Source organism: Cajanus cajan, chromosome 3, assembly GCF_000230855.2.
Source record: "Cajanus cajan strain Asha chromosome 3, NIPB_CcT2T_4, whole genome shotgun sequence".
Classification (NCBI taxonomy): domain Eukaryota; kingdom Viridiplantae; phylum Streptophyta; class Magnoliopsida; order Fabales; family Fabaceae; genus Cajanus; species Cajanus cajan.
The window spans coordinates 112,376-139,609 of NC_138519.1; the positions used below are offsets into that span (position 1 = coordinate 112,376).

Consider the following 27,234-nt stretch of genomic DNA (forward strand, 5'->3'; position numbering starts at 1 on the left):
CCCCATGCAAGAAGGCAAATTTGACATCCAACTGGTCAATAGGCCATCCATGATGAGCAGCTACAACAATGACCAATCAAATAGTCTCCATGCATGCTACAAAGGAGAACACTTCCTTGAAATCTACTCCATATTCTTGAGTATATCCTCGAACCTCCAATCGTGCTTTATGCTTACTAACATCTCATTTCTCATCACGCTTAGTTTTGAAGATCCATTTAACCCCAATCTTCTTAGCACCTCCTGGAAGCTTAGTTAAATACCACGTTCCATTTCTTTTTATAGCTTCAATTTCTTCTTTCATGGCTTTTCTCCAAATTGGATTCTTTTCTTCTTCTTCATAGTGGATAGGATCATTTTCGCTGTCGATAGTAAAATGTGACTCAAAGTCATCATTACATAACCTTCACCCGATAATCTTGCATCCAAGACGGTAGAGTGTGATGCCTTTTTGGAATTTGTTGTTCACGAGCTTCTTCTTGTTGGGCTACTTCATCTTGTTGTGCAAATCCTTCTTCATCTTCTTCCTTCAAATGATTATCCACTTCAGCATCACTTTCATTGTCATGCCAATCCAATTCGGATTGAATGGAGCTTCTGAATTCTTCTCCCCAATTCTAGCATCCATCCTCTTCAAATACAACATCTCGACCAATAATTATATTTCTATCAATGGGATTATATAGTCCATATGCCTTTAATTCCTCACTAACTCCCAATAAAACCCATGTTACACTACGTTTATACAATTTAGTTCGAGAGCTATGTCCCACATGCACATGAGCCACACATCCAAAGACTTTAAAATACCTAACAAAAGGTTTTTTCCCACCCCAAGCTTCCTCAGGCGTCTTATTTTGCATTACTAATGTTGGACTTCTATTAACAACATGAACTACCCAATTAACAGCTTCTGGCCAAAAACTCTTCAGGATACTTTTTGCGATCATCATGCTTCAAATCATATTCATAATGGTACAATTCTTTCACTCAACGACACCATTTTGCTAATGCAAATACGGAGCAATGAGTTGCCTTTTATCCTGTTTTCAACACATAAATTTTAGAATTCTGATGAAGTGAATTCACCCCGACGATCTGTTCGAAGAGCCTTAATTTACAAACTCGCTTCATGTTCAGCCTTGGCTTTAAATTCTTTGAATAACTTCAATGCTTTTGATTTCTCATGTAGAAAATAAATCCATGTATTTCTAGTACAATCATCAATGAAAGAAATGAAGTACCTCTTATTGCTATTGGAAATTGGTTGAATAGAACCACATAGATCAGAATGGATCAACTGTAGTGGCAATTCAACTCTCCAAGCACTCTTCTTGTGGAATGGATCTCGTTGTTGCTTCCCATTCAAACATTCCTTGCACACTCTTGATGGTTTTATCAGTTGCGACAAACCCACTACCATCTCTTTCTGATGTAGGGTGTTGAGTTCATTAAAACTCAAATGACCATAATGACAATGTCATAATTGACCAACATTTTCAATTATTGTATTGAAGTAAGTTGTACTAGATGTTAAAGACACTACTGCAATTTTGAACATGCGATTAGAGGACATTACAAATTTCATGATAACACTCCTTTTAGGATGATAAACCTTGCAACTATTATGTTGGATAAGCACAGCTAAACCCTTCTCTTGAAGCTGTCCAACACTTAGCAATTTATTTTTCAAGTACGACACAAAAAATTTCAGTTATTACCTTGCAACTGTTATGTTGAATAAGCACAACTTTGGAGTTGTTCATCTCCAATCTGAGCCATGAGCAACTTCAGAAATCTCATTATGGTTGCTTTCATTGCTCTGACATTCCCACCAGAAGTCCCCTAGTTTGTGACAGTTGAAGCACTCAACAGTGGATTTTTCGAAGTTTGCCCTTCCTCGTCCTCGATAGCCATTATGACCTCTTCCTCAATTAGAAGATTCCCCATAATTCACCTTCAAAGCTTGTTCCTCTTCTGGACCAATCATCTTTTGCTCATGCACTAGCAAACTACTTTGCAATTCATCTATAGACAGTTTGCTAGTGTTTTGTGCCTCCTCAATTAAATAGACCTTATAGTTGAATTTTGAAGTCATAGATCGTAATATCTTTTCCACTACTTCTATGTCACTTTTGTTTTCACCATTAGCCTTCATCTTGTTCTCAATCGTAAGTGTAAGTGCGAAATAGTCATGCATAGTCTCTCCAGCCTTCATATGGAGTGTCTCAAATTCCTTCCTCAATGCTTGCAATTGAGCTCGCTTAATCCACTTGAACCTTGGTACTTCTACTTCATAAAGTTCCATATGTCCTTTGTAGTGTCTTTCTTGAGAATTGTTTCGATAATGGAACGATCCAAGGCTTGAAAAAGATAATTCTTCACTTTCAAGTCCTTAACCTTATTTTCATCTATTTGACACTGCTGCGCCTCAGTTGGAGTCGTTCGAACAGATGCAACTAAAATTCCAGTTTTAACCAAACCCCAATATTCTTTCGAATGTAGAAAATTCTCCATCAACATTTCCCAATGATCATAGTGACTATCAAACTTAGGAATCGAAGGTTGCATGAAAGTATTTTCTATTGCCATCACTCTCTGTCTTTCTTATAGATTAGCTAGATGCAGTTATGCTTTATCAGGCCTACAAGAGGCTTTGATGCCAGAATGTTATAAAATAAAAATAGTTGCTAAAGTATTTCATAAAGGAAGGATAACTCTATTTTATTCATGTGCTATACAAAATATATATAGCTAGTTCACAAACAGAAAAATATCCAAGAGACAACAACTACCCAACAAATAAGGAAACAAAATTCTAGTCAAACTAGGAGACTTATTCAAAGCTAACAACCTCTAGTATTCTAGTAACAACTAAAGGCTTATTAAAATGTATCTAATACAAAAAGAACTTCGATGATTAAGTTAGTCTATTCTACCAAATATTTCCCCTTTTTCTGTTATACGTACCTTACTACTTTCCTTTGAATAGTAAATATGAATATTTAGTTGATATGTCGACTTGATTGTATATGTTCTCTAGTTATTAAAAAAGGTTAACATATTAACTTGGTGAAACCATTACTCGAGTTTGTATTCTCGGTCAGGTTGGTATAGAAACTAATCCAAGTTTGACATCAGTGTCTTCAACTTAATATATGAATAGTGTGATTAAGTTCTCTCACTAATTCGGTGAACACATAATTTATTAAAAATGATAAAGTTAGAGATTTGTATACCAATTCAATAATATATATATATATATATATATATATATATATATATATATATATATATATATATATCCAAGCTTATACCATTGGTGAGATTTGTACACTTACTAATCATGTGCATGTTAGAAATTAATTTTTGTAAATACGTGCATGTTTTGCAAAATGCCAAGCACTATAGATTCAACATTGTGAGACAAATATTGCTTTATACGGAGATTTGTTAAATTAAGGAAGAGGTTGCCTAATCCTAACTAGTTTTATATGGACAAAGTAACAATACAAGATGGTTTAGTTAGAGAAATGGCTAGTTATGTTAAGAAAAAAAAAATAGATGAAGACAAAAACTAATTAATTAATTAAACAAGTTATGATTGATTAATAGCATATGTTCATCTTCATGGGGAAAGCCACCTTCGACCTGTACAAATTGGTAGGTTCCAAATAAAGTTGAAATGAAGTAGTGAAAAAAGAAAACGAGTCACAATCACCCAGCTCTATAAATAGTAGAGGAGTGTAGACACCTAATTTCATTTAGGGCATACAAACAAGGAAATGGACATCCAGCATGAAGAAAAGGAGCCCTCGAAAGCCCAGAAATGATACGACGTGACATTAGAAAGCCCAAAGCCCAATAAGGGTGATTTAGTAGCCTAGAACGGGCTATTCCCTGCTTGGAATGGGTCGTTTCAAACTACTAAAAAGGCATAGAAACCCTAATTTGGAATGGGCCATTCCAAAATAGGCTGTTATGAACTAAATTCAAATCCAGAACGGGCCATTCTGCTTCTGGAACAGGTCATTCTAGATTCAAATTTAACACATAACGAGTTGACCCAGAATAGACCGTTCTGAATCCAGAATGGGCCGTTCTGAATCCAGAATGGGCCGTTCTAGTCAATTTTGACATCTATAAATAATAGACTCGGGCACTGCCCCAGGGGCCGGAAAAATTTGTCCATAACTCTATATAGCTCAAAAATTCTCTTTCTCTCCTATTGTATTTCTTGAGATTCTATGAGAAATGTTGTAGTGTGTTAGGTAGCCAAAAAGTACCTAAGAGTCTCCCTATTTGAAGATCTAATAAAGCTTGCTACGAGGTATTATTCATCAATCTCTTTCTTCATCTTCCACTTCTTTTATTTTAAATATTGTTATAATAAAAGCAACCATGCAGACATCTCAAGGTCAATGGTGTAATTTAAATTTCATGTATATAAATAATCACCAATAAAGGGGATTTAATATTTAAATTATTATTTCTTATTATGCTAGTTTCATCATAGGATACCAATTAAGGGCGTTGTATGAGTGTTTAATACCTTCCATACACGTAATCAACCCCCGAACCCAATTTTGGTTATCAAGGCCATTATTGGATTTTCAAAAAACCTCTTCTTTCTCCAATGTTTTGAGTAAAACATTGGTGGTGACTCCCACGAACCATTTTCAAAATCATTAATTAAGGATTAGTCCAGTTTTCATACATTTCCTAATTAATGAGATTTTTAATTGTAAGTCTAAACCATTAGTTGTAAGATCGGAATTTTTCGGGTTACGACAAGGAGTAATCTCTAATAATTGTATCATTTTCAGTTTTGTTCAAGTCTTCAATTTGTCCAAGAGCTTCCTTGATATCTAGCCTTTTTTCCACATTCTCCTCACAACAACTCAAGCCAATCAAAAAAGAGGTTGAGCAATTGAGCTTTACTATATTCGATTCTTCCAAACTCTATGTCAAATGCGTCATTGGTGCGCTTATCAGCAATCATAGTATTTACTTAACTAGCTATATTAGAATCAGTATTATACCAAAGTGTGAGATAGTTCTCAGGAAATTTGTCAGTTAAGATCTCGAGTATTAGAATCCCAAAATTCCATACATCATTATCATTCTTTCTTTAAAGACTTTTCTTCTTAATTGGTTGTATCATACATTATCTTTAAAATAAAATAATATCTATAAAAAAGAATATTTGGTGGAGTTTAAAGAGGTTTGTCAATAAATTAATACTCCGAAGAGGCTTGATCATAAAAAAATACTTGGTATTACAACTTAGAGAGACTTTATGTAAAAATAATACTTAGGTACAATTTTTAAAGAGACAATTCAAAGAACACTTACTTTTGAGTCAAAAATGACTTGTTGAAAGAATAATTGTATCTTGTTTGAAATAGTCAAACTCAATCTAATTGGATTCAAAACTGAATATAGTCTCGGTGATTGAGACGAAACAATATAAAAATTATCCCATGTTTCATTTGTCTCTTCTCCATTATTCTTTACTATTATAGCGTGTTTGAATGAAGAATTTAAATAGAGTAATTCATTTATTTGAAGAATTTCAAATTCTTGGAGGTGAAATGTTTTGTTTGGATAGATAATTTACAAAGAATTTAAAATTCAAACATTAGTGAAATTCTTTAAAATAGTAAAATTTTAAATTCTCCAAAAAAAGTAAGAATTTGGGAGAATTTGAAATTTCTCATATTTATTTTTCTTATTTTACTTATATATTTTATCTTATCTCTTTACTCTTTTAATTATTGAATATTCAAATTTTTTTTTAAAATTATTAAATATTATCGAATATTAATTTTAAAATTATTAAATATTTTAAAATTGGCTAATAATTATTTTTATAAAAATTAATTTAAAAATCTCAATATATGAATATATTTTTAAAATTAATTTTATCATGGTAGAATCAAATTATTATATCAAAACTAAAAGTTAAAAATTTTAAAAATTTGTAAATGACTTATCCAAATAAAATATTTTAAGAATGATAGAAATTAAAATCAAAGTAATTCAAATATCAATAATTTTAAATTCTTTGAATTTGTAAAATTTCTCATCCAAATACACTATTAATATTACTATTTTACTATTTAAAAAAATATCAATTTTTTTATTTATACTATTTAACATTTCCTTCTAATGTTTATCTTTTTTTCACACTTGCCATTTACATAACTATAACAAAGATAAACTTAATATCAAAATGAGATTTGAAAGCTAATAGTTCAAATGTCCAACAAAAGTACATGAAATTTACGATATAAAATCTAAACCAAATAACTTTAGTTATATTTCATTTTATTCTCAAAATTGATTGACAAGATAATAAAATTAAAAATAATGAGAGTGTATCGAATAAACATAGTGATAATGATAATTTTACCTTTTTTTATTTAATTGTTATTGAATTATTAGTTTGAATTTGAGTCTTAATTTCATTACCACTTTTGTATGACATATTTTTACTATGGTTAAGAACCATAAAAAAATTTAAAAATAATTTTAAAACTTTGAATTTTGAATTTGTCAAGTTTATAGTATTTGAAATTTGTTGTCTTTATATTCATTCTATCATGTACTTTATAATATGAACTTAATAAGAGGGTATTCTAACAAAATGAAAATGTATTTATGTTTTTTCAAGTATAAAAAATTTTATGAACCTATTTACAAATTCATTTCTCAATAATTAACATTTGAATATCTAAATAATCTTCGTGTGCTCCATAGGTTTAAAGACTAGTAAAATTTCCTAACACTCCATAAGTCCGTTGTGCTCTTTTCATATTTACAGGTCCCCTTCTCAGTGTGGCAGCGTTTTCCGGTACTCCTTTAACCTCTTCAACTAACTGTTACTGGCAGTTGATGAAGCTCCAAGTCACTCGCCGTTTCTTTTGCAGTACCAGCCATTGCATTCTTAGTTTCTTACAGGAATTTCTAGGACATTCTTTTACCCTCTTCTTTCAAGATTTAGAAAAAAAAAAAAACCAAAATTTCAGCGCTGCCTCTTGTTCCTCGTACTAAAACAATTTCATCCTCGTATTAACGGTCTCACTCTCATGCTTCGGTTTGTTTCAACTGGGTCAAATATTTTTTCACGAGCCGCAGTCGTAAAAGCTCTGCGAGTGTTCAGTTCCGCCACCTGTTCGACCATTGGCCTGACCCAAACCAAGGTTGAAGTTGAAGTTGAAGAATCTACAAACAAATGGAACAATGCCACTGAACTTTTAAGCAAATGGGGTTGTAGTGATGATGATTTGATGAGAATATTCACGCGTTGTCCCTCATTGCGCAATGCTGATCCCACGCAGGTTCAATCAAAACTGTATCTGCTGAATGATTTGGGCATACACGGGTCTGAACTTGTGAAGATTCTCAATTGTAGGCCACGGTTTTTTAGTACTCGGGTTAACCGTTGCTTAGATGAGAGGATTGCGTATCTTACTTCATTGTTTGAGACGAAGGAAGTGCTTCAGAAGGCCATTGTGAGGAACCCTTCGTTGCTGCTATCGAAGGGTTGCTATAATGTTAAGGCAACAGTTGAGATCTATGAGAAGTTGGGTGTCAAGAAAGAGGACTTGGTTCAAATGCTCCTTTTGCGGCCCACGGTTATTTCGAGGACTTCATTCAATGCTGAGAAGCTGGAATATCTAGGCAAGACGGGGCTTACCAAGGATTCAAAGATGTATAAGTATGCGGCCACATTGATAGGAATCTCTCGTGTGGAAACGATTCGGGATAAGTTGGCGAATTTCGCGAGGTTTGGGTTTTCTGAGGATGAGATATTTGGTCTTATGGGGAGGTCTCCTAATGTTTTGACATTGTCGACCGATAAGGTTCAGAGGAACATGACTTTCATTTTGGGCACCATGAACCTGGATGCTAAGATGGTTCTAAAGCAGCCATATCTCTTGTATGCCAATGTGGATACTGTTCTGAAGCCAAGAGTGCTTCTAGCATTGAAGATACAAGATATGGATTCAAAGTTGCAAATCATGGGACCAACGATGGTAAGGTCGCTGAGGATGACAGAGGAGAGGTTTTTAACCATGTTTGTCAAATGCCATGACAAGGATGTTGCCAGTGAATTGATGGAATTCTATAAGAGGACTAAGGAGGTGAAGAGATTAGGCGAGTCATCAAAGAAGTATAGTAAGAGAGGATTCCCTTTCTGAAATCTGAACTACATTTATCATGCTATGAAGTAATTTTGGAGCTGAGATCCATGTCCATTTTCTGGCTCATCATGTTATTGGAAATTATTTTTGTGACATTAACTATGCATATTGTTGGGCACCAGAGGAAAATGAAAACTTCAATAGCGGAAGCACACACACGAGAGAAATAAAAATAGAGAAATAAACTCAAAAATTAACGTGGTTCGGCACTTCTTGCTTACATCCACAAACACACTCAACAAATTATTTTATTACTCCACTTGCAATTTTTACAAGAATAAAATTGCAACCCTTTCACACAATTTTTGCACGAAAAAATTATAAACCCTCTCTTGGCACACAACTACCCAAGTCCCCAATAGACCCAAAAACTGTTGTGGTAAGTAGACCCAAACTATCACCCCTTATTTATAGTAGTAGTCTACCACTTTCCTTCTTCAAAACTATCCGATGTGGGACTTTAGAGGATACTCACACACTTTAGGCACAACATATCCTCCCTTCATCCAAAATCTCACATTAATCCATTATCATAACAGGCCACACTTACAGAAGGAATACTCTTCTTCTTCTCCTTCATACATTTCTACAGTAATGACACTGAACAGTACTCATATCTTTCGGCTGGAATCTTCTACCATGTTGATCACCATACTTCTTCTTTCCTCGCTCGCTTTTAGCTAGCAGTATTTGACTGTCTTCAGAGGATTTATCACCACCCATCATTTAAATAAGGACTTATGATTTAATTTGTTTAAAGATCGGTTTAATCAATTTAATGAAAAGATTGGACTTAACTAATAAAAAAAGTTAACTTATTTATTTATATAATATAATAAAAAAATTAATATATATATATATATATTACATTATTAACAATATAATTAAGTAAATAAATTTGAAATATAAAAATAATTTATTAATATTTTTGACACTGCACTTAAATGTTTTCAATTCTCTATTCATATAAAATAAAGAAATAGAAAATAAAATATCTAATAGGTGAATTCACCTATCTTTTTCTTTCCTTTTCATGATTGTTTATTTAAAATATTTCAAATAGGTATGAGATATAAGAAATATTTATATGATTTTTTTTATTTATAAGATTATCTTTTTTCATCATACTTTTGTATAAATATATGTGCTAATTTTAAATTAGATCCACATACCAAATTCAAATTTAATTTTAATTTTGTTTGCAAATTTCTTTTGGAGCCAATTTTAATGGAATGTGTTGTGACTATGAGTTGTTAACAACATCACCATTAATTATAGACACTTAATCCCTAGAATTGATAATATATTAGATATGAGTCTACTATATTTTTCAAAAATAAATTTAAGAAAATAAAATTGTACAATTGTAATACTTAAGAAACTAAAATTATTCAATTCAAGTTTGATAGATTAAAATCGCACAATTGTTATACTTAATGGATAAAAACATATTTAACCTAATATATACATATATATTAATTTTTTTATATGATAAATCGTGACAAAATAACCTCTATTTTGACTTTAGAATTTTATTTTTGTAGTTGAAACAATTTGAAAAATTTTACATGATAAAATTTTATAGTAAATTTTACTACTAACTTTTTTTTTAAAAAATTGAAAATATATAAATAAAAATCACATCACTTCAAAATTATTTATAAGTAACGCTAACATTATAAAATTTTCTTCGTAATTGATTTATTTTAAAACAAATTATATTTAACTCATTGAAAATATAAAAATTATCATATTAATGCCTGAAACTAAAAAATCTCAAACAAATCTTTAATTGTAACATAATATAACAATTATTATATTAGTTCCAAAATTTTCTAGAAATTAGATGATTTAAATAATAATAATACGAACATATATTTATAAATGAAAAATAAAAATGATTAAATTTTGAAATTTGCTTGAAAAAATTAACTTTTTTTAGAATCTAAGGGGAGACTTTAGGGGTGTGATTCACCCAACTTGTGTGTTAGAAATGCCGAATGCGTTACATCAATAAGTTAAAATACCGCGTTCATTTTCAGTCTTTCATATATAACTATATGTCATGCGTCTTAACGCGTTGATTTAAAGTGACGTGTTCATGTGGACTGTTTTGTATCCCCTTAACATTTGACAACACTAGCTTTGCACTAATCCAATTTGACAACATAGATAACATCTCTTTGTATTTTGCATTATTGCTTTGTATTCCAATCGTTGACTTATGTCGTCTTCGTCATCCAAATCCAGACCACAATGGATCTACGATGTGTTCATCAATTTCAGGGGAGGAGGCACCAGGAATTTCGTTTCTCATCTCTATTACGCCCTCTTAAATGCCGGAGTCAACACTTTCTTCGATGAGGAGAATCTACTCAAGGGAATGCAACTGGAGGAACTAATGCGAGCAATAGAAGGGTCTCAGATAGCAATAGTTGTTTTCTCCGAAACCTATACCGAATCCACTTGGTGTCTCACTGAGCTTGAGAAAATCATCGAATGCCACGAAACTTGTGGCCAATTAGTTGTGCCCATATTTTACGATGTGGACCCTTCCGTTGTACGTCATCCGATTGGTCATATTGAAAACGCTTTGAAAGCAGCTGCAGAAAAAAAGCATTTACCAGAACTTTTAGAATATGGGTTACGGAGGTGGAGAACGGCACTCACCAAAGCTGCAAATTTCTCTGGTTGGGATGTGAGGAATCGCAGGTACACCAATCGATACTGTACAGTGTCTTGCATCTTATTATTTGAGACCCAATATAGCGCGTTTTAAGGTTGCTTGTTTGAAGCCGGTTTCCCGAGAGACTTGATGGTTTGGATTTTAAATTTTCAAGCTCCAAGTCCTCGGTTCGAAACTAGCAGGGAGCCAGAGAAGGTTGCTTGTTTCAATAAACTTATTTATAAGTATGTAGATAAGAAAATAAAATAAAATAAAATTATCCTTATCCGTAAGCTAACATTCCTCAGTTAAAAATTGGACAAAACTAGCATGCAGTGGTAATGGTCTCCGATCTGATTGGAGTTGCATCGTCGTATTATGTTGTAATAAATGATTATATTAAATATTTATTCTTGCTTATTATCATAGTAAAATTCTAGTTCTTAAGTTTTGTTTTTAAAATTTACTTTAATTACGATAAAACTTTTACAAATTGTTTATATTTTAGCGTCCGAGAATCTTATTTTATTTTTCTTATTTTCTCTTCATAAAAGTGTTTATGTAGATGTTTATGCAAATATGCGCACAACTATTCTGACTGTCTTATGGTAATTATTTAATTTGAAGGAATAAGGCTAAACTAGTGAAGGAAATTGTTGAGGACGTTCTCACAAAACTAGACTACGCACTCTTGTCTATTACTGAATTTCCTGTTGGATTGGAACCCCGTATGCAACAAGTGATTGGATTTATTGAAAATCAATCCACCAAGGTCAGTATTATAGGAATATGGGGAATGGGAGGATCTGGCAAAACTACCATAGCCAAAGCCATCTACAATCAAATTCATCGTAGATTCATGGATAAAAGTTTCATTGAAAATATTAGAGAGGTGTGTGAGACAGATGGTAGAGGACATGTTATTTTACAAGAACAACTTCTTTCAGATGTCCTAAAAACAAAGGTGAAGATACATAGCGTTGGAATGGGAAAAACTATGATCGAGAACAGACTTTCTGGGAAAAGGGCACTCATTGTACTTGATGATGTCAACGAGTTTGGCCAATTAAAAGACCTATGTGGAAATCGTAAATGGTTCGGTCAAGGAAGTGTAATACTCATAACAACTAGAGATCTACACTTGCTTGACCTACTTAAAGTTGATTATGTTTATGAGATGGATAAAATGGATGAAGATGAGTCACTTGAGCTTTTTAGTTGGCATGCTTTTAGAGAAGCAAAACCAGTAGAAGACTTCAATGAACTTGCAAGAAATGTAGTTGCTTATTGTGGAGGGCTACCTCTAGCTCTTGAAGTTCTTGGTTCTTATTTAATTGAGAGGACAAAGAAAGATTGGGAAAGTGTATTGTCAAAACTAAAAATAATTCCCAATGATCAAGTTCAAGAGAAATTAAGAATAAGCTTTGATGGTTTACGTGATCACATGGAAAAGGATATATTCCTTGATATATGTTGTTTCTTTATCGGTAAAGATAGAGCCTATGTTACGGAGATACTAAATGGTTGTGGACTACATGCTGATATTGGAATAACAGTTCTTATAGAGCGTAGTCTCTTAAAAGTTGAAAGAAACAACAAACTTGGAATGCATCAATTGCTACGGGACATGGGAAGAGAAATAATTTGTGAAAGTTCAAGAAAAGAACCTGGGAAGCGCAGTCGATTGTGGTTTCACGAGGATGTACTTGATGTATTGGCAAAGAATACTGTAAGCACATTCTCTATTTACAGTTTTGAAACATGAAAGTGTTTGCCTTTTCATGTGGAATTCATTTGCGGTTAGGCTGAGCTTTAAGTATAACTTTCTAGTGAGCTAACAATACACTTTTCCAAATTTATTTTTCTTTGCTCTTTTCATCACAGGGGACAGAAGCTATTGAGGGATTGGCTCTGAAATTCCATTTCACCGGTAGAGATTGCTTCAAAGCTTATGCTTTTGAGGAAATGAAGAGATTGAGACTGTTGCAACTTGATCATGTACTACTCACAGGAGATTATGGATATCTTTCCAAGAAACTGAGATGGATTTGTTGGCAAGGGTTTCCTTCAAAATACATACCAAACAAATTTTATCTGGAAGGTGTTATTGCTATTGATTTAAAACACAGTAATCTTCGACTCGTCTGGAAAGAACCCCAGGTATATATTACTTGCCATTTTCTTTTAAAACTCATAGTTTAGTTAAAATAGCAATTGTTACCCCTTACCACTATTTCATTTTTCATTTTCTTGTCTAATTTTTTGTCATAAAAACCATTTTTTTTCTAGGTTTTGCCGTGGCTGAAATTCCTCAATCTTAGTCACTCCAAGTACTTGACAGAAACCCCTGACTTTTTAAAACTACCAAGTCTTGAAAAGCTCATTCTCAAAGATTGTCCAAGTTTGTGCAAGGTACACAAATCCATTGGAGATCTCCGCAATCTTTTATTGATAAATTTGAAGGACTGTACCAGCCTAGGCAATCTCCCAAGAGAGATTTATAAGTTGAAATCTGTGAAAACTCTCATCCTTTCGGGTTGTTTGAAGATTGACAAATTGGAGGAAGATATAGTGCAGATGGAATCCTTGACAACTCTATTTGCTGAAAATACTGCTGTGAAACAAGTGCCCTTTTCAATAGTAAGTTCAAAAAGCATTGGTTATATATCCCTATGTGGATATGAAGGATTATCTCGTAATGTTTTTCCTTCTATCATTCGATCTTGGATGTCACCAACAATGAATCCCCTATCTTATTTTCGTCCATTTTGTACCACATCATCATATCTAGTTTCCATGGACATGCAAAGTGATAATTTGGGTGATCTTGGGCCAATGCTTAGCAACCTCTCAAATCTTCGAAGTGTTTTGGTGCAATGTGACACAGAATTTCAACTATCTAAACAAGTGCAAACAATTTTGAACGACGTATTTGGTGTAAATTTTACAGAATTGGAAATAACATCACGTACATCACAAATTTCAAAGCAATACTTGCGGTCTTATTTGATTGGAATTGGAAGTTACGACCAAGAAGTCTTCAATACTCTCAGCAATAGCATATCTGAGGTTCTTTCTCTTTCCCTTTGTCTACTTACCTTCACTATATTTTAGCTATTAAGAGAACATGAAATATCTAAGGGAAACTTCAACAATCACCTTCTTCTAGCACCTTTTCCTTCTATAATCGTACGTCTTCATTTAAAAAACACATTATTTTAATAGTTAATCACCTATACACTACTAGTATAAAGTTTCCAGTGTAAAAAAACTTTATACTGGCAGTGTATAGGTGATTAACTCTTATTTTAATATTCAACAAGCCAAGTGATAATTCTCGTATGAAGCACTTGTTTTTGATTTCCACTTTCTTCCTACTATGCTTGCTTCATGTTTGTTATACTCCGATTGAAATATAAGTTGAAAGACCTGTATGATATAAACAGAAACGCATCCTAATGATCTGCGTTGATGGGTCGGGTACACAACAAAACTATTGACAAAAAAAATTTGTCTGAATTTATTACCATAACTATGTTTTAATTTATGCATTACTTTTTTATTTACTTATTTTACTACTTGTACCTGTCTGAAGGGCACACTAGTAATCTTCTCGTATTCTGAGGGCCGAACAAGAGCTCCAAGCGAATATTCCGGTGTGTGGAGGGTACCTACAAAAGGTACTCCGATGCTCAAGTTAGGACAAACACGAATATCGATAGTAATTAATGAACAGTGACGTTACCTCGAGACATGAGCTATTTATGGTGACATTAATGGGCCCTGCAATAGGATTACCTGATTAGGTAATACGTCCCTAATTAACTTATCCGAGTGATTAAGCTTTAATCCTTGATTAGGGATGATTGTTGATTCCATGGCTTACTTCTCTGAGGTTTTGGTTTGGCCGATCAAGTGTCGGTTACCTGGTGTGCTGACTTGTCGACCTTTGCTTCCTTAGCCTATTTGTCGAGGGCTGTTCGTTCGGCCACATCGTTCGGCCATTCCTATCAGTTTCCCATGCCGAAAGGTGTGACCGAACGATGTTACCTGTACACTACTATGTTGCACGGACACGGCATCCGACTGTCATGTTCCTAAATCTGACACTCTTTAGGAGTTGACGCGCCTCAAACACTTCAACAGACCGAGTCCACACAAATTGGACACTTCTCCATGATGCACACCTACAAAATTGACGTGTTTCCATCGCGGACATTTATAAAATTGAGGTGTCTTCATTGCGGACACCTACAAATGAATATGTCACCATCTTGATGCATTATTTCATACGTGGATTTAAGTTTTTTTTTTATAAAAAAATCTCGATAAAAACAAAAATAAAGAAGAGATGATTTGGGTTTTTCTTAAAAAAAGAAGAATAAATCTCAATAAAAACATAAATAAAAAAAGGAGAATTTGAGATTTTTTTAAAATAAAAAGAAAAAAATTGATAAAAATAGAAACAAGGAAGAGAATTGTTTTGTCTCTCCTTATTTAACTTTCACATAATAGAAAAGAAAAAATCTTAATAAAATTAAAAACAATGAAAGGAGGATTCGAGATTTAAAAAAAAAAATTATTGTGGAATATGATGTCTCTTAATAATTTGTTTTTGAGACTCAGTAGGTTATTGTTATATTACAATATTTTTATCTTGTTATTTATATTATATATATGTTGTGTCCACGTGTTTTATGTTTTTTGATTTTACCATATGTGTTTGTATCCGTGTCGCATCTGAATCCATGCTACATAGTTTTACTAACCAAATTTTATTGCTCTGCTACTGAGGATGCTCAGCAAAACTATTAACCAAATTGGTTTGAATTAATTACCATAACTATGTTTTAATTTATGCATTATGTTATTATTTTCTTAAAATGCCTTGAATGACAAAATAATGATTGTAGGAGTCCTTTTGAATATCGGAATTGCATAAATGACTATGCTGTTTTGTTCATACTACAGGGATTGGCAGCCAATGAGGGTTTTGATGTTTTTCTCTCAGGTGGCAATGATCCTTCTTGGTTGACCAATATAGGTGAGGGGCATGCAGTGTATTTCACTGTGCCTGAGGGTTGTTGCATGAAGGGAATGACTTTGTGTGTTGTTTATTCATCAAGCCCTGAAACCACGGAACCGGAAGAATGTCTTATTAGTGTCATAATGGTTAATTATACAAAGTGCACTATCCAGATACACAAGCGAGACACAGTAATTTCCTTCAATGATGTGGATTGGCAGGGCATAATATCACATTTGGGACCTGGAGACAAGGTGGAGATTTTTGTGATTTTTGGGCATGAATTGGTGGTAAAGAAGACAGTTGTTTATCTGATTTATGGTGAATCAATTGACTTGGAAATGGATCCTTCTCCCAAGCCAAAGAAAGAGACAAAGAAAAAGGCCATTGGAAGATTCATAAAGAAAATTGTAACGAGCAAGACTCAAGAACAATAAAGGTTTCAACCAACTTTTACTGGGCATGCGAAAGTCTTGGTCTATGATCCCCGTACTTTTTCTTGTAGAGATGAGGGAATAACTCATGTTACATAGATATAAAATAGAAATTCATTAAGAACGTTAACATCTTGTTAAGAGTTCACGTCCACTTGTTAATGTTGGAAAATCTTAAATTTCTAGAGATTCCGAGAGATCCGAGATATTCGAGATATCCGATTTAAATTATTTGAAATTATTTGATTTATCATTTGAGTTATTTTGTTTCAGATTAGATAAGATAGTTTTTTGATAAGTTTTGATTTGATAAGATATTTTATTACCTTCTTGTTAGTTCAGTACGTTGTAAAATGGCTATTTAAAGGCCATCTCTTATTCAATAAAAAATACAGTGAGTTGCTACGTTCACCCACAACATTAGTATTACCTCGTCTCTCTTATTTTTTCTACAAATTGGTATCAGAGCTTTATGCTCTGAGTGCCGAGTGTGAGAGGAAAACAATGTGCGCCTGTGAAGGAGAGGAAAGAAGAAAGAGAGAGTAATGGCGAAGGTTGTTAATGGAATGACCGTACCACAACTGTCAAAGAAAACCAATTATGATAATTGGTGTTTACAGATGAAGACCCTGTTGGGTTCCCAAAGTCTATGGGATATAGTGGAGAAGGGGTTTCAAGAACCCGAGGAGGACGAAGACCAATCTGTGGCTCAGATTGCCGCATTGGAAAAGACACGAGTGAAGGACAAATCGGCTTTGTATTTTTTGTACAATGCCGTGGATGAGTCAGGCTTCGAGAAGATTGCAAACGCTGCATCTTCAAAGGAAGCATATGGAAGATCTTGGAGGTTGCGCACAGAGGTAACCACCGTGTCAGACAGATCCGACTTCAAACTCTTCGAGGAGAGTTTGAGTGTTTGAAGATGGAGGATAAGGAACAAGTATCTGAGTACATAACTCGGGTGGAGAAGGTGGCTAACCAACTCGGAAGGAATGGGGGAGTCAATGCCAGCAAGTAGAATTGTGGAGAAAATCTTGAGATCATTAACAGATGATTTCGAGAGTATCGCATGCGTAATTGAGGAGTCAAAGGACTTGTCAGTCCTCTCAGTGGAAGAGCTCGCTGGGTCACTCAAAGCCCACGAACAAAGGAGGAGGAAGATGAAGAATACACTTGATCAAACATTATAGGCGCAACTTGATTTGAATGAAACTCGGAACACCCAGGGCCGAAGATCAAGTGGACAAGGACGAGGTGATCAAGGACGAGGTAGAGGACGAGGTGATCATGGAGGTGGACAAGGACGAGGTGATCGTAGCCAAGGAAGTCAGCCGAGGTCCGAGGTGGAATGTTATAAGTGTGGCAAACTCGGCCACTACGCAAAAGAATGCAGATCGGCAAATTGCTACAATTGTGGAAAATACGGTCACATAGCAAAGTATTGCCGAGCTAAAAGCCGAAGTGAAGAGAAAGAGAAGAATCTTCTCACAGAAGAAGAGGACGAGGAAGCAGGAATTTTGATGATGACGCAGAGCTCGGAGACCAAGCTACGTCCGAGTTGTGCCTCCGAGGATGAGCTAAACTTGAGTTGCGTGGAGAGATCAGTAGTTGAGCTTCCAAGCTCAAATGAGAAGTCAGAAGCCGAGCTTGATTCGAGTTGCTTAAACAACTCGGTCTGGTATTTGGACACTGGGGCGAGCAATCATATGTGTGGAGAAGAGAGTTTCTTCAACGAACTCATCAAGGTGAAGGCTGGATTCGTGTCATTTGGGGATGATTCCAAGGTGGCGGTAAAAGGGCGTGGAACCATCAGGCATATGCAGAAGGATGGACGAGTTGGAGAAATAAGGAATGTCTACTACGTTCCCGAGCTTAAGAATAACATCTTAAGCATGGGGTAGATGATGGAGAAAGGCAACTCGGTTCTGATGAAGGATCGAGTGCTTTATTTGAAGGACAAACATGATCGTTTAATAGCTCGAGTAGAGATGAAAAAGAATCGGATGTATAAACTAGAGCTGAACATCCTTCAAAATAAGTGCTTGAAGCTGGACGTGAACGATGAAGCCATGATGTGGCATTTTCGTTTTGGGCATTTAAACTTTGGAGGCCTGGCCGAGCTATCAAGGAAGGAGTTGGTGCTCGGACTACGTGGTGTTGAGTTTGACAAGAAGTTTTGTGAAGCGTGTGTACTCGGAAAGCATACAAGAACAAGTTTTCCAAGCTCGTCCGAGTACAAAGCAAAGGAGCAACTTGGCCTGATACACACTGACTTGTGTGGACCAATCTCTCCTGCATCCTTCAGTGGTAAGAAATATTTCATCTCTTTCATAGATGATATCTCTCGAAAGACCTGGGTATATTTCTTGCAAGAAAAATCAAAGGCATTTGAAGCTTTTAAAAAGTTTAAAGTCATGGTGGAGAAAGAGACTAACAAACAAATTAAAGCTTTGAGGTCGGACAGAGGTGGAGAATTCACATCGACAGAGTTTATGGAATACTGTGAAGAGCAAGGTATAAAATGTTTTCTCACAGCTCCATATTCACCACAACAAAATGGAGTAGCTGAAAGAAAGAATCGGACTATTCTTGATATGGTCCGAGCTATGCTTAAAGGGAAGGATATGCCTGAGAAGTTTTGGGCAGAGGCAGTGCAGTGTGCTATATATATACAGAACAGGTGCCCACATTCAAAATTGGATGATGTGACACCTCAAGAAGCATGGAGTGGACAAAAATCGAGTATACATCACTTCAAGATCTTCGGAAGCCTTGCTTATGGTCATGTTCCAACTCAGCTCAGAACGAAGCTTGATGATAGGAGCAAGAAGTATATCTTGATCGGGTATGATGAAAAGGCAAAAGCCTACAAATTGTACAACCCTATTACAGGAAAAATTCTGGTAAGCCGAGATGTCCAGGTAGATGAGGAAAGCGAGTGGAGCTGGAATAACTCTGAAGAGACTTCGGGGAGCTCGAACTCTGAGAGGGAGAGATCGAAGATAATAGGGAGAAGCTCGGATAGGACCAATGAGTATTCCGAGGAAGATGATGAACCTGAGCAGCTTAGAACTCGGAGCTTGCAAGACATCTACAACTCCACTAACGAGTTACATGTAGTATGTCTATTGACAGGAACAGAAGACATAAAATTTGAAGAGGCGGTACTTGATGAGAGATGGAAGAAAGAAATGGATGAGGAGATCAGATCAATTGAGAAGAGTGAGATGGGAAGCAAAGCTGAGCTAGTTGAGGAGTTTAAAGAAGTGATGAAGAGGGAGTTTGAGATGACCGATTTGGGCATCATGAAGCATTTTCTGGGTTTAGAGGTGGACCAAAGAACAACAGGTATTTTTGTGTCCCAAAAGAGGCATCGGCCACCGCGGCGCCGGGGGTGCTGGACGACGCGTGGCTCGCGGGGCCATGGTACGCGGAGGAGTATCGCGCTCTGGTGGAAGAGGCATCGAAATAAATAAAAAAAATAATAAAAAAAATTTAAGATTATGGGGGAGTTTTGTTGGAAAATCTTAAATTTCTAGAGATTCCGAGAGATCCGAGATATCCGATTTAAGTTATCTGGAATTATTTGATTTATCTTTTGAGTTATTTTGTTTCAGATTAGATAAGATAGTTTTTTGATAAGTTTTGATTTGATAAGATATTTTATTATCTTCTTGTTAGTTCAGTATGTTGTAAAATGGCTATTTAAATGTCATCTCTTATTCAATAAAAAATACAGTGAGTTGCTACGTTCACCCACAACATTAGTATTATCTCGTCTCTCTTATTTTTTCTACGGTTAAGCCTCATGGTTGCTAGCCATGGTATGATGCAATAAAATTTGTAGCAAATATTTGGTGGATATTGGATAAACTGCATTCTATATACTGTTGTAATCAAGCAACTTTGGGTATTATAGGGCTGGAATTTCTGAAATCATTTTAATCCTTGAAGAGCATTGGTGGGCAGAACATGCCTTTATTTTTTCAGAATTTTTTTTGGGTAATACCTTAAATTCTGATTGGTCTCCTCCAAGATTGGTGTAGTGTCCTCTTCATGCTGCGGGAACTTTCTACAGATAAATATAAAGATGATTTTAAAGTGCGTGACCAGAGAAAGTTGCTGGGTGGGTATTTTTAATTTAATGTGTACTTGTGTAGTATTATCTGAATCAAATTTAAAAGATGGAAGAATTGGATATGCAAATATTTTTTTGATTTTGCAAGGGGATTTTTCATGCATGCACGTAGGTGGATGCATCTAATTATTAGCGGATGGAGGTCAAGCATTTACATGAAGTGTGTTTGTTCTATTATTTCCTAACTCTTGCTCAAGCATGTAATTTTATCTCTGCAGTTGGTATTGATGTTTTATTGACTATTATATGGTAATTTCCTGTAATGAGAGTTAACTTATGTGCATCCAACACAGAATAAAGTTTGAATGATGAAAGATGCAGTGACAGAGATTGACCCTTAATTCTGATTCTGCTAGAGCACCGGAGATAGAAGGTACAATTTGTTTGGATATTTCATTTTGTTTCTATTAGTCTTAGTTTAAAAAAGTTATTTCAGTTTTGAATTAAGGCATTCATTGCTTGATTTTTTCCTTACGATGAAAAGTAACCGTTCTTTTTTTCCTTACTAGAATATTCTGGTCATATTTTTTCTTTCCTCTTACCGTAAGTAGTCCTAGTTCCAACAGCTCTTTTAACCCACAATCCAATTCCCTTAATATGCATGTGAAGTTAATTTTACAATCGAGACTAGTTCCATTTTTTTACATGTTCTGGTTGTGACCTTCCTTGTGGATCTAAGAATTTCATTGTATAAGTATATATTTCTAGCAGACGGGAATAATTGCAAAATAAATGGTTTTTTTAGGTGGTTGCTAATTTTCACTTAAAAAGAGAAACGTATTTCATTTTTTATTTTTATTTTATTCTCCTAAAAGTGTTTTTTAAAAAGTATACTCAATGCATGTATTAAATGATATCTTAATGCTTAAGAAAACTCTTCATCCTAAGTATTCTTTTTTTTTTTTTTTAAAGATAGGAAAGATTACAAAAATGGTCGTAATGAGGATTGAACTTAAGTCTTCATGCTTCTAATTATTCCAACCCTTCCTCACTCAATCACTAAGCTAACCCTAGTAGTTATCTCCTATATGTATTCTAGTAAAGTGAAGAATATATATATATATATATATATATATATATATATATATATATTACACTAATAAATATTATATTCACCATAAAAGTAGATATTGATAAATAACAATAAATTGTAAAATTTGTCAAGTAAAATTTCATGACAAATTTGACAATAACATCTCCAATATATTAATAAACTGAATCTTCATCATTAATTTTAACTTATATTAATTTTTATATGAAATAAATAATATTCATTTGATGGTACATGATATAATAAACCTCAACACAACATAATCACTTAAAATAAAATACAAGGTTTTGAAATGTAATGTAATTTTACATGAATTTAAATAAGTTTTTTTTTTCGATCATATATTCTAATTTATGATAAAATTATTTATTTTTATACTAATTACTTTAAAATTTTTATTTATTATTGAAAATAACTCTTAATCAATGATATAAATTTTTTTACACTAACAGTATATAAAATGTTAAGCTCGTTTTACAAATTATTAGATGTCTCCCATCTCCCAATTATCAAAATTAAGAAATTTTACAAGGTTTTTAAATGCAATGCAATTTTACAAAAATTTAAAAATTATATTTATTATTTAAAATAATTATAAATAATTAGTATGCAAGATCATGGGTCAACATTATAGATCAATCTTAATTATTTTTTAAGTTTTTGATTCGTTGAGTTGATATAATAAGCTATGTTAGTTAATTTTGGTAATTTGTATAAGTTATGTTAGTTAATGTGTATAAATTTTTTGTGAGATTATTTAATACATGGTATAATTTTACTGAAATTTATAGGTATGAAATATATATAACATGATTATTTTCTTAAAAATTTAATAAAAATTAGATCATATAATTCAATTAGTGACATATCGATTCACTGATCTAGTACCCTGACTGGTTTAATGATTGGTCCGATTTTTAAAACATTGATTAACACATTCCAACTTTTAAATTGTATTGGTGTAAAAAAAAACTTTTAGATTGTATTTAATATATTTCAAAAAGTAATCTCTAAAACATATCTATCACACTTTAGACCATCTATTAGAAAAAAAAAATATTTCAGAAATTAATTTCTTAAAAGGTATTTTTAAGGAAAAAAATAAAATACAAAAACAAAGTGTGAAGATAAAAAGAATAATAAGTGTAAATAAAATTCCCTAGTAGCAATACACCAACAAATAAAATTCCAAAGAGACCATGTACCCTTACTCCAAACAATAAAAGCAACATTACATCAAAACGACACAACAAAAGTCAAAAGACACAGCAGAACACACAAATTAGTAATCTTTGTAATGATCTGATCATAACTAAATAATTGAAATAACATACTGTAAAGGATTTAGTTATCAGCAATTATATTCTGTTACAAATTCTGTTTGTTAACACATATCTTGTACTTGTACATAAGTAACTCCCATCAGAGAATCTGTTGATACAAATTCTCTTTACTATCTTCTTCTGTTCTTGAATTCTCTCTAACACCTTTTTCTTCTCCTCAATCTTCTGCAATGAATCCAGTCTCGATGACACTGGATGATGCCAATTTCTCAACTTGGAAGAAGGAAGCCTTAGAAGCAATCAAGGCAAACAAACTTGACAAGATCATCATCACAGAAGTGACTGATGGAGGAAGGCCACGCAAGTTTAAAACACCTGAAGATGAAGTTCTTGGAAAGATCAGTGAAGAATATGAAAATTGGGAGCGGCAGGATCAGGTTGTTTATAAGTGGCTTCTTGCATCCATCTCTACTAAACTTCGTGTCCGAATGGTAGGATGCGACCATGCTTTCCAAATTTGGAAGAAAATAGAGGCTTTTATCGAAAAAGTAAGTCAGTTGTTAGTTGAAGAATTTCAAGAAAATTGGTAAACGAATAAGTCAGTTGTTAGTTGAAGAATTTCAAGAAAATTGGTAAATGAATACTTTCTTTCAATCAAAAGGATTGTGGATGCCTTACTTTAGATAGTAAGATGGATGATTAAGTGGTATGCTGAGCTAAATTCTAAAAGAATATCAAAGAAAACATGATTTTGACCTGCTTGGGTATGCTTTGCGACACGACCAATCACCAACACTATTTGCAAGCTGTACCATTTTATTTTATGGTCATATTGTGGTGTAGATATGTGACACATTACTTGAATTGTATTTAAATTTTTTTAAACTGAAAATTGTAGAAGACATTTGTATCCTGATTGCTCTGCCTTCATTATGGTGCTGCTAGTTTTATCTGTTTAGAGCCACAAAATTGATCAAAAGGACACATTAGACTTAAGTTACCTTTATTGATAACTAGCCCCATAGGATATGCTTATACTTTTAATCATAGCAATGAAAATTTGTTGACTTATGCGGGGTTTAATTTTTCTGAAATGTAAGCAAATAAATTCATCTCATGATAAACTTATCTCTTGTTTTGGAACATGATCAAGCCAACTTGGCTTGCCTAAAAGTCGAATCATAGCAATTTTTCACTTGTGCTTGTCTTTAATTATTTTTTTTTTTGTTTCTTTTATGAAAACAATGATATATTTATGGTAAAAACTTTTATTGTTTCTTCCTTAAAGTTTGCATTTCATATGATGTTTCCTTCTTTTGTTTCTTGGCAGAAAGAATGTCAAGAGATTTGTAAAACCATATTAACTCTAAAGAGTAAATCCATGTTTACACAGAAGCTCAAGAAACTTGCTGAGGAGTTTCTGGAGCTTAGCAATGAAATGCTGCCATAGAGGTCCGTCATTTAAACTATATCTCCTGTTTATTCAATTATTTATCGTTCATTCCATTGAATTAATTACATAGGATTTTACTAAAAGATAAGGTTCTTTGTCCTGGGAACAAAAAAAGAAACTCCTCTTTTATGTGCAACAATAATGAGAGTACGCATGAAAACGTCATAAATCAATGACACATCAGATAAAATTTATTTAATGTGATTCGTCCTCTTATGTCTATGTCTACAAGGATCTTCATTATATCAAAATGTATTACATATGGATCTGAAAATCTTCACAAGTTTTATGGATGAGTTTGGAAATCCCCTTTTCACAAATTTTATAAGTGAAACTTAAAAACTCCTTCCTCACAAGTTTTCTAGCAAAACTTGACAAACCTTACTTAATAATTTTTTTTTGGAAAAATTTGGTAAGTCTTCATTCACAAGTTTTTTGGACGCAACTTAGAAACCCTCAACACAAGTTTTATGGCGAAGCTTGGTAAACCCTCTTCCATACGACCCTCTTTCTCATTTAAGACTTTGACCTCCTCCATAGGTCGGTGATTCTTCTTATCTCATGATCTATTTATTGACCTAAGATCGTAGTCTTAAAAAAAATCAAATCTCTAAAATAAATACAAAATATTTCAATTCTAAATAATATCCTAAAAGAAGAATCATATCTTTTAAATTCTAAATAGTATCGTAGATATTTTGAATTTGAAAATTTGAATTGTTTTTCAACAATTTCTCCTTCAAATAAAATTTTCAAACTTTATCTTATTGTTATCTTGGATGCTTATCACAATTATCTTCAATCATACTTTTGTTCTATAGTATTTCTTGTCTCCATAGCATAAAGTATTGGAATTGATTGTATGTCAATCTTCAATACTCAAGTGATAGGTCACTAGGTTGCACGAATCAGACTCTAATAGGAACAAAAAAACTTCTCTTTTATGCACAACAATGATGAGAGTACACACAAAACCTCATAAAATTTAAAGAAAAGTCACACAATTTATTTAATATGGTTTGACCCCTCATGTCTACTATATCCACAAGCATGTTCGTTATCTCAAAATGTATTACATATGTATCTAAAAATCTTCCTTTCAAGTTTTGTGGGTGAAACTTGAAAATTCTTCCTTACTAGTTTATGGTTGAAATTTGAAACATGATACACCCTCACAAGTATTTTGGCAAAACTTGGTAAATCCTCATTTACATGTTTTTTGGATGCAACTTGAAAATCCTTTAACACAAATTTTATGGCAAAACTTGGTAAACACTCCTTTCATATGACTTCGATCTCATTTAAGGCGGTAACCCCTGTAGACCCCTAAAATTGTCCGGGTCGGAAATAAAGCTTGAAGACTCTCGAAGACTGAAGGAAAATCAGCCAGAAGGACTCCTGGAAGGCCCTAGGAGGGTTCTCTGTAGGTCTAGAGGTCTTAGAATAGCTCAAAATAAGGAAGTGGAGGGAATGAAGCCCAATACGGCCGTACTGAACTTAATACGGCCGTATTGAAGCTTCAATACGGCCGCAGTGAACTCAATACGGCGTATTGAAGTTTCTGAAACTTCAATACGGCCGTACTGAAGTCAATACGCCCGTATTGACACTTCAATACACCCGCAGTGAACTCAATACGGGCGCATTGAAATTTCTGAATTTCAATACGGCCGTATTGAACTCAATACGACCGTATTGAAGTTCAAAAATTTCAATACGGCCGTATTGCTCCTGTAGGCCGTATTGCGCCTATTCCCTATAAATATGACGTCAATTGGACGTCATTCCACACTTTTTCACTCAGTTTTGACTCCCTCCTTGAGTATTCTGGGGTTTTTGAGCAGTGTTCTGCCCTAGAAATCTCCCTGGGAGTCGATCCGACGAAGTTCTGGAATTCCGAGCACTTAGCTTGGAGATTCGAACCTAGTCGAAGGGAAATCCTCCGGATTTCCATAGTCAAAATTTTATAGGAGGGAGCGAGCGGGCTTGTAGAGCGAGGGAACGCCAAAAAGCTTCCCAGTTTTACGAAATATATAAAAGCACGCTTCAAAGGTTTCTTCTTAAAATCCTTCCTTTTACTGCTTTCTGTGTGCATATTTAAACTGTCATCATGTAGATAGTCAATTCATAATTGCTTAGAATAAATAGGGGTAATTTAGTAATTTTACGCTGTTATTTTAGAAAATAATCTGTCATAGGGAACCCGAAAGGGGCGCCGTGGGGTGCTAACACCTTCCCCACGCGTAACCGACTCCCTTACCCAACTCTAGTTGTAGTGGCCAAAGTTGATCTTTAAATCAATTGCCTTATCCCTTTTTCCAATGTTTTGAGTAAAACATTGGTGGCGACTCCACGAACCCTCCTTTTGCGAAAACCACTAATCCATGGAGGGTCCCGCTTGGGATTAATATGGATTGGTGAGCCTTTTAATAAAATTGCTCGTTTGACGAGGTCTCAGTTTGAGAATAAGTCATTCTAGCAATCCACATTTTTAAACAAATAAACGAGTCCAACCATCCTTCGCGAATGCCGAAAGCCCGTTTCGGGCCGGTGGCGACAGATGGCGACTTCACTGGGGAAGCCTCGAGAGTCAGTCCCTTTTAGTGACAGATTATTTTTAACAAATAATAGTTAAAATTACTTCATTACCCCTCACTTGTATGATAACATGTTTATCTATTTGGCTTTAATAACTGTTGTATTTTTAAATTTACGCAATTGTTTGAAATAAAAACTGCACACAAACCTTTGCACACAACAGTTCCCTCTATACCCGGGGGCATGAGTGATTAACCATAGGGAGTGGATGTTAGTACGGCCGGTTGTCGAATGGGTCTATAGGTGCCCGTAGACCGTTGTCGGAAAGCATCACTCAAGGTGATAACCATGAACTTAAGTCCGACGGTGCGTTGGAACTTTCCATCGACCCACGACGAGAGGAATTGGGTCCCTATAATGGGGGCACCTTGGGGGC

At 34.1% G+C, this 27,234-nt stretch overlaps 3 protein-coding genes across 5 annotated transcripts; 2 read left to right on the plus strand and 1 right to left on the minus strand.

Moving 5' to 3' along the window:
* Window positions 1-1,731: 1,731 nt before the first annotated feature.
* On the minus strand, window positions 1,732-2,308 carry LOC145955938 (uncharacterized). The gene is made up of 2 exons (XM_083071486.1): window positions 1,958-2,308; window positions 1,732-1,845 (listed from the first exon to the last, which is right to left on the minus strand). The coding sequence occupies exons 1-2, from the start codon at window positions 2,306-2,308 to the stop codon at window positions 1,732-1,734; spliced, it is 465 nt and encodes a 154-aa protein (XP_082927612.1).
* Window positions 2,309-6,721: 4,413 nt separating this feature from the next.
* LOC109817601 (Mitochondrial transcription termination factor family protein) lies at window positions 6,722-8,303 on the plus strand. Its single transcript, XM_020382907.3, has one exon. It carries the CDS (start codon window positions 7,092-7,094, stop codon window positions 8,205-8,207), a length of 1,116 nt encoding a protein of 371 aa, XP_020238496.1. The 5' UTR covers window positions 6,722-7,091; the 3' UTR covers window positions 8,208-8,303.
* Window positions 8,304-10,300: 1,997 nt separating this feature from the next.
* LOC109817591 (TMV resistance protein N) lies at window positions 10,301-16,539 on the plus strand. Of its 3 annotated transcripts, none has more exons than XR_002241363.3 (6): window positions 10,301-10,922; window positions 11,503-12,604; window positions 12,760-13,035; window positions 13,165-13,944; window positions 14,471-14,681; window positions 15,847-15,981. XR_002241363.3 is itself a non-coding variant. In XM_083070018.1 (6 exons), exons 1-6 carry the CDS (start codon window positions 10,435-10,437, stop codon window positions 15,861-15,863), a joined length of 2,748 nt encoding a protein of 915 aa, XP_082926144.1. In that variant the 5' UTR covers window positions 10,301-10,434; the 3' UTR covers window positions 15,864-16,014. The 3 variants fall into 3 exon arrangements, 2 of the variants coding, with proteins under 2 accessions (XP_082926144.1, XP_020238467.2); XM_083070018.1 differs by having other exon boundaries at window positions 14,471-14,555; window positions 15,847-16,014; XM_020382878.3 differs by lacking the exon at window positions 14,471-14,681 and having other exon boundaries at window positions 10,305-10,922; window positions 15,847-16,539.
* The last annotated feature ends 10,695 nt before the right edge of the window (window positions 16,540-27,234 follow it).

What these genes read in the sequence shown, in the direction of transcription:
- LOC145955938 (XM_083071486.1), bottom strand. Translation starts at nt 2,308, where the DNA reads ATGGAACTTTATGAAGTAGAAGTACCAAGGTTCAAGTGGATTAAGCGA. An exon ending in AAGAGGAACAAGCTTTGAAG is followed by an intron (nt 1,846 to 1,957) that starts GTGAATTATGGG and finishes GTCACAAACTAG; the next exon opens with GGGACTTCTGGTGGGAATGT.
- LOC109817601 (XM_020382907.3), top strand. Translation starts at nt 7,092, where the DNA reads ATGCTTCGGTTTGTTTCAACTGGGTCAAATATTTTTTCACGAGCCGCA.
- LOC109817591 (XM_020382878.3), top strand. Translation starts at nt 10,435, where the DNA reads ATGTCGTCTTCGTCATCCAAATCCAGACCACAATGGATCTACGATGTG. An exon ending in TGGGATGTGAGGAATCGCAG is followed by an intron (nt 10,923 to 11,502) that starts GTACACCAATCG and finishes TTTAATTTGAAG; the next exon opens with GAATAAGGCTAAACTAGTGA. An exon ending in TCAGCAATAGCATATCTGAG is followed by an intron (nt 13,945 to 15,846) that starts GTTCTTTCTCTT and finishes TTCATACTACAG; the next exon opens with GGATTGGCAGCCAATGAGGG.